Source organism: Chrysoperla carnea, chromosome 1, assembly GCF_905475395.1.
Source record: "Chrysoperla carnea chromosome 1, inChrCarn1.1, whole genome shotgun sequence".
Classification (NCBI taxonomy): Eukaryota; Metazoa; Arthropoda; class Insecta; order Neuroptera; family Chrysopidae; genus Chrysoperla; species Chrysoperla carnea.
Genome location: NC_058337.1, coordinates 85,934,925 through 85,942,379, shown reverse-complemented (window position 1 = coordinate 85,942,379; position 7,455 = coordinate 85,934,925). Strand labels below are relative to the sequence as shown.

The following is a 7,455-nucleotide window of genomic DNA, read 5'->3' as shown; positions in this document are numbered from 1 at the left end:
ATGTTTATTTGAGACTTTGTAGAGAATTTTATTTATTCATCAAGCAAGACTTAACATAATCCGAAGTTTTGATTGAAATCCAAGTTGAAAATAACAAGGAAAAACAAACAATTGACTGAAAAACAAAATGGTATTTCAACAATTAACTCAGTCAATTGTTTGTTTTCACATGTTAAAAAGCTATGTTCGCATGTTGAGCAACTCTAAGCGTAAAGGTATGAAACCAATTTTGGTTTTATTTGTCTGGGTGAAAACCATAGCTCTGTGTTAGACAGTATATATATTTCTGTTCATGAAAATGACATTATAATTTTAAAAATATTTATTAAGAAATCACAGATATATTTTACAGTTTTACTTCATATATTTATTAGTAAAAGTTAACTTACACAAAAGCTTCGAATAAAAAGTTACATACAGTTTACAAAAATTTGTCGACGTTTTAAATATTTTATTGGGATTAAATTTTAAAATCTTTAGTTGGCACGAAGAATTATTGGCCCTCGAGTTTGATAATTTCCATTTGGTACGGGTTCAACGTTGAGTACGTATGGATATGTTGATTGTATAGGTAATGGTTCTGAATTAATTGGTTGTACTTCTCCTCGACCATAATTTCCTCTTTGTCGTTGATCATTCACAAAGTAATCTGGTCTATCCTCGACATTTCTATTTTGGTCATTATTTCTGTATTGACCATTATTTCTATACTGATCATTATTTCTGTATTGGTCATTATTTCTATACTGATCATTATTTCTGTATTGATCATTGTTTCTGTATTGATCATTGTTTCTGTATTGATCATTATTACGATTGTTTTGTGGGCTTAATGCATCATATACACCATTTGCTACAGCCTGCTCGATGACTCGTTCTAATATTTGATATCCTTGATTATTTGGATTAGGCTATAGTTGAAAAAATTAGACACATTATTTATGCAGTTAAACTTTACTTCCGAAAAATGTAGGTAATAATAATAAACAAAAGGTTAAGAAAATCTACAAAGCTATATGGATACCATTGCCTATAGACCAGTACGACCCGAATGTTTGTCAGAAATCCTTTAGTAAAATTACGAGAAAAATGTATTTCAAAAACATTAGTCCGTTCACAAAATTTTGATTAGGTATAGCTCCTACTCATAATGAATTGAAAAACCCGGCGAGTCGATTATTATTTCGATTATATTGTGAATTTATTGGATTCATAAACACCACGTTCAACGGTTCTATTCCTCTTGCTACACCTTGCTGAATGACTCGCTGCGCATTTTGAAATCCTTGATTAAATGGGTTGGGCTAGGGTTCAAAAAAAATCAGACACATTATATAAAGTAAAATTATCTATTAATTTTTTTAATATTTAAAGAATGAAACTAAATGATTTTATTCAGCCAAGTGGCAAAACAGAATGTCCCAAAATAACAGACCAACCTTTTACAAACTATAGAATTAAAAGTTAGTATTAAATAAAAGTCTCTTTTTTAAATTCTGTCCCATATTCATTAACTAGTTTCCTATCAAATTTCAGGGTAAAAATTTAAATAGTTATATTTCGAAGTAAACGTTAATGAAAAGCATCGAAGTAGTCTAGTAATGATTATTTGTAAACAATTCATGTAGGTTCCACAAGGATCTGAGCTCATGAATCTCGACTCATTTTTCTCTTTTCTTTCATCTTCTTCATTAAGACTCAAGCTATAACGGCATTTAAAGCTCCAGATGAGTGTATATCGGTTGTGAAGCTAGTCTTTGTTGTGTAGAAGAATGTAAGGATTCTTGAAACTTTAAACTTTTCGAAAAATGAAGTACAGGATATAAATGTTTTTTACAATACGAAAAAATTATACCGATGTGCTCCTATCAACCTTTGATGAGAAACATCAAAAAATTAATTAAACCGTGGTAATAATTCGACTTTTCATATTTCAGAAGTGTTCGAAGTTCTCGAGAGTTGCATTCATGGTTCAAAAAAACACCTATTAATTTTATAAATACAAGATGACCCAAAAGTCAAAACAGCATTGATAAAATTTAGTTAAAATCAATTTTTACCATGCCAACTTATAAGAAGTTTTCTTAAAACTTTTACCTATACCCAAAAATTAATGTGCACTTCCAAATATACTAGAATCTCTTTGGAGATATGCTCATTATAATTAACCTAGGCGAACAATGAGCAATTCAAGCAGGTACCGCAATGCCGTCCAGATAGTTCAGCACAGGCTGTGTTTTATAGTTAAACCGCATATCACCGAAAAGTTTGATATTGCCTGACAAACTTTTCAAAAATTCGATCGAAACATTTTTATTCAATATTATATTTCAAGTGTCAATGCACGCGAATTTATTGGGAAACATGAGTCATAAAATCTACCCGGCCTACGTTATGTCATGCAATAATATTTCAAATAATATTTTCGATTATTTTATAAAAATTAATTGATTTACTTACTTGTTGTTGACAGTTAGCTACAATTATTGAAAATAAAACAATTAATAACGCAACAAATATATTATTTTTGGAATTCATTTTGTTTTTATTATTTACCAAATGCAATATGAAAATAAAAAAATTTACCTCTCGATATTTATAGAGAATTCAAAAATTTTTTTTATTTTACTATTATTGTACAATTATTATTTTAATTATTTTTAATTTTACGTATAGTACCATGATTATTTTATTTACACAATGTTATAAAAACTTATGTAAAGTCGGAAGGTATGGGATGCGAAAAGAAGCTAAAGTTATATCAATGAAAGTTTGTTGGAGATAGACTCTCTAGAATTTAAAAATACTTGTTTGAAATATGAAATTGAGATACATAGGTATTGGGGTGTTTCAAATAAGAGACCCAGAAAAATTGAAACTATTTTCTTTAAAAGTATTTGAGGTAGTATGAGCGCTAAAGCAAGTTTAGACTTCTGGTTCAAATTATTTGTACCTTATTTTCAACTTTGATAATGAATTTTGTTATAACTTCATGAATAAGATGGAAAAATAAGAATAAAATTTTTCCATATCTGGCGTGGTTTTCGAAATATCGAAAGCTAAATATAATTAAACAAAATTTTCAATTTTCGATATTTTGAAAATTATGTATTCTAGATATCAAAAATTTGTATTCGTACTTTTCGTCCTATATTGGCAAGTTATAACATAATTCACCATCAAAATTGAAAAAAATTATTTTTATTAATTCCCGTCCCCAATACCGTACTCATACATCTTTAATTAGTCGGGCACGACGGGTTTTCTTTGTTTTCACTAATTTATTAAGGTTTTAACTTTAATTGAAATAATTTTTTTAATTGCCACCGTCTTGTTTTGGAGAAATTTATAAAACATATCATCCATTGTATTATGGGAAAACGATAGTTCCCATAATACCAAGCAACTTTTGAAGTCATTTATTTATTTAACTAATTGGTCAAACCCCCCTCCCTCCCCGCTTTAAAATTTTCAGAATATACAATCGATTTCGGCAATTCAATTACCTACACCTATATGCCTGTTTTGTATCTTAACGAAAAACAATCTTATGCAAGTTTTGAAGCCGAAGGCATAAGTCAGGTCAAATTCCTCAAGGAGGATCATTGGGAATCAAGAGAATTAATCTGCGCATCTGCGTAGGGAGCGTTTTTACGTATTGAATTTGAACATACATTTTGTAAGGTAAGTGCAAGGTTTGTTTTAAGTTTAGGTATTTTAATTAAAAAAATCATGATTAAACACAAAATTACTTAACTTTTTCGAGTCGCTCTGTTATAAGAATTAAATTTTTGGTTTGTAAAGCATTCTTTTTGAAATTATTTGCTCTTTAAAATAAAAAGGCATTAGAACTTCTATTCTTACTTTGTGAGCTTCAAGACGAATGCCAGTGAATGAGTGCTTGATCTTTCGTTTGTTTTAAAAAAAAAAATAATGTTTTTTATAAGAGTGAGGAATAGTGATGTTTGTTTTTTTTCCATGGAATCATAAATACCATAAAAATTTCAAGACCACAACTTGAAATTGAAAACACTGATTAGCTTGTAAAAAATACATTACCTTATTGACTTAAAAACATCTTCAAAGAAAAAAGCTTTGGATAGCAATAAAGAGGAAATCATTTTTAACAAAAATTTATTAATGAAAAGTAATTACAAAATAATAATAATAAAATAATTAAAAATTAAAAACAAATATGAAGTCTTCAGTTAGCATTATTACTCAAGAATAACGTTGTAGCTAATGTGATCTATATATAAACTTGAATCTTTCTTGTTGAAAAATTGTTTGTTTATTTGTGTTATTTACTAATGGCTATGACTGTGACCTGCATGTAAACTACTTGAACCGACTGTTAAACCACTTAAATCACTTCCTGCTAAGCCACTTGCACTCCCATAAGAATATAAGCCTGGATATCCGTAAGCTCCCAAACCATTTGTTCCACTTAATCCCAAACTACTCAGACCACTTAATCCACTAAACCCAGTAAGTCCGCTTGACCCACTATAGCCACTTAGACCTGTGCTATAGCCTCCAAATCCATATGCACCTAATGCATCAGCCCCCAAACCGTAGCTTGCTGCGCTATTCAAGCCCAAGCTAGTTCCAGCAAGTGTTGCGCTATTCAAAGCACTCAAATCTGCACTTCTGCTTAAACTTAAATCAGCGCTGCCTAAACCAGCATAACTACTACCCCCAAAACTTGGATAACTTAGACTTGCTGCATTTAAACCACTTAACCCTCCTGCACCCAATCCACTTAAACCGCTTAAGCCTCCAGAACTTAAACCGCTGTAGCTTCCTGTATTTAAGCCATTGTAACTTCCTAAATTTAAGCCACTGTATCCTCCCGCACTTAAACCACTGTATCCCCCTGCAGTTAAGCCACTCAAACTGCTTGCACTAAAACCATTTAAGCCTCCTGTGCTTAGTCCATTTAATCCTCCACTGTATCCTAAACTTTTTCCATCTAAACCTGCATAGGTACTACTTAAATCTAAGCTACTTAAACCATTGGTATACCCTAGATTGCTGCTACCTAATGTAGTGGCTGCATTTAATCCTTGTGAAGATGGAAGAGTCTGTAAATCAAATTAAAATATATTAAACAAATTATTTTACAAAAATAAAATTAATTATAATTAAAAAGGCAAAACTATCTATTATTTTAATAAAACGTATGTTTCTTTTCCGAATTCGACACCTCTAAAATCACAATTTTGGAATTATAGAATGGTAGGCATAGCGATTTGTCGAAAAGAAAAAAGATTTTGCAGATGGTATTCAATTATCATCTTATTCAAATGATAAACAAGCGTCAATTCTAGTAATTCATCTTAGAGAATTACCTTTTACAGATGCTTAGGGGTTAAAATTTTAAATTTCTTATAGTTATATCGATCAAAGTACCCTAAAAGAATTCGTTTTAACTATTGAAATAAATCTATTTGACTTGTTAAAATGGAATGAAAAGTGTGAATTTTTTACCAAGTACTCCATTTTATTTATATTTAATGATTCACTTTTTATTTTGAGAACTTCGTATGAATTATTACATTTTGTTTTTTTAATTTCTCAAATCATATGATGTAATAAAAATTTAAATTTTTAGAATTAAGTAAAATTTACTACAATTTATCGTTTTGCCATTGTCAACTTATTATTAATCGCGATTTTTAGGTTCAATCGTCTTAAATATAAAATTTGTCTCTAGTAAATATTTCAATTTTACGAAGGAACCGAAAATAGTCCAAATGAATAAATGTACTAAACTTTATTTTTTACAAATAAAGCCCATTATAAAAATTTCACTTATACTAGCATTACCTAAATGAGATTTAAAAATAAAAAACAATGATAATCAAATCACTAGCTGGTTAATTAAAGCGCAGGACTTTAGCGTTAGAATTATATTCTCTATTCTTTTTCTGCTATTGATAACTTTTGAGACGCACTGTGTTTAAATATAATTATATATATTTTTTTAGATATACTTATAGCATGTCATCCCCAGTAGTTCAGTTGGTTAAAGCGTAACCAATTCCATACGCGGTATGCGCAGGGTAGCGCATTCTTCGTGGAAAGTCAATATAATCTTACCTAGATACACATAGAAAAATATAAATAATATTGTCCTAGAAAAATTTGATATTGCTAATACTATCAATTGCCCAAAAAAAAAAAATTAATTGTGTAACAATTCTTACCAAAACTATAGATAGAAACATTGAGACAATTAAACATATTGTCCAAAAATTTATTAAAATGACCATTGTTGGTATAATATTTAATACTTAAAAAATTCAATTAAAAATACGATTTATTTAAAGTTAGGACTAAATCTACACAAAAAGTTTAATTTATAGTTATTTTTATAATAACAAAATTCAACAAACCTGATACCACAGTTCGTGGCTGGACACTGTTGATAAGCAGAAAAATAGAACAATTGAAAATATTGATAATGATTTATTATAATTGGCCATTGTTGCAGTGCGTGAATTTACCATACACAAAAAATTAAAATAATACTGCGATTATGCAAAAACAGGTCAAATAAAATGTCTCCTATTTCTTGTATTGGTCAACGAAATTTAATTATACATTTCGAAAGATGTGACGCTTTATATATTAAAATTTTATGGTCAAAAAAATCGATAAAAACCTGTTAACAATCTAAATAAATTCTTAAAAACTTAATTTCCAGGTGTTCATTTTTAAATATCAGTTGTAATTTGTTTGACAATATTGTAATCAATCATATTAGGTATGGCACTAAAGTAAGGATTCCTCACCAAAAAATTGGTTTTTGGACTAGTGAAAGAATTTAGGCCTATTTTCGAAAAAAACAACACGAAGCCTTATTATTCTCTTCTAGAAATCATTTTTAATTAATGAGTTTTTGTCTGATATTATTTTTGTCTATAGTTTACGTAATTGTATTATAAACATCAATGATTATCGAAATGATTTTGACGTTTAAAATTTGTATGCAAGATTTAGTAAACAAACATAAATAATTTTTATTTCTATGAATGTCACTTTAACTGCAGGAGATATTTTAAATTTCATTATGAATTTATCCGCAATGAAGCCGATCCAATTTGCACAGTTATGTAGTTTATTTTTTAATTATTATTTAAATGCAGAAACAAATTTTCTACAACCGTTCTTCTATAGTGGGTAAATTAATTCATTACTTATATCTTTCAAGAACGACATTTTTTTGAAGATCTTTTTAGAAGTTTCTAATTCCGACTTTCAACTAATCGTACAGTTGAGTATCTAGAACATATGTATAGAACATATTTAAGAAATAAAATTTTCGAGTTTTTGTTTGCTTGAACATGAAAAACAAAAACAAAACTCTTGTTTCCATCAAAGGGACTACATAAACAAAAAGAAAAAACAAAACTCGCACTGCCAGTCTTCAAAAAGTTTGTAAAAAGTTAC

General features: G+C 28.9%; 2 protein-coding genes across 2 annotated transcripts; both read right to left on the bottom strand.

Moving 5' to 3' along the window:
* Nucleotides 1-342: 342 nt before the first annotated feature.
* On the bottom strand, nt 343-2,542 carry LOC123305829 (translation initiation factor IF-2-like). Its single transcript, XM_044887665.1, has 2 exons — nt 2,461-2,542; nt 343-911 (listed from the first exon to the last, which is right to left on the bottom strand). Exons 1-2 carry the CDS (start codon nt 2,536-2,538, stop codon nt 477-479), a joined length of 513 nt encoding a protein of 170 aa, XP_044743600.1. The 5' UTR covers nt 2,539-2,542; the 3' UTR covers nt 343-476.
* A 1,659-nt stretch (nt 2,543-4,201) lies between these two features.
* On the bottom strand, nt 4,202-6,581 carry LOC123305593 (keratin, type I cytoskeletal 9-like). Its single transcript, XM_044887364.1, has 2 exons — nt 6,399-6,581; nt 4,202-5,084 (listed from the first exon to the last, which is right to left on the bottom strand). Exons 1-2 carry the CDS (start codon nt 6,510-6,512, stop codon nt 4,308-4,310), a joined length of 891 nt encoding a protein of 296 aa, XP_044743299.1. The 5' UTR covers nt 6,513-6,581; the 3' UTR covers nt 4,202-4,307.
* Between the last annotated feature and the right edge of the window lie 874 nt (nt 6,582-7,455).

What these genes read in the sequence shown, in the direction of transcription:
- LOC123305593 (XM_044887364.1), bottom strand. Translation starts at nt 6,512, where the DNA reads ATGGTAAATTCACGCACTGCAACAATGGCCAATTATAATAAATCATTA. An exon ending in GCCACGAACTGTGGTATCAG is followed by an intron (nt 5,085 to 6,398) that starts GTTTGTTGAATT and finishes TTTGATTTACAG; the next exon opens with ACTCTTCCATCTTCACAAGG.
- LOC123305829 (XM_044887665.1), bottom strand. Translation starts at nt 2,538, where the DNA reads ATGAATTCCAAAAATAATATATTTGTTGCGTTATTAATTGTTTTATTT. An exon ending in TAGCTAACTGTCAACAACAA is followed by an intron (nt 912 to 2,460) that starts GTAAGTAAATCA and finishes TTTCAACTATAG; the next exon opens with CCTAATCCAAATAATCAAGG.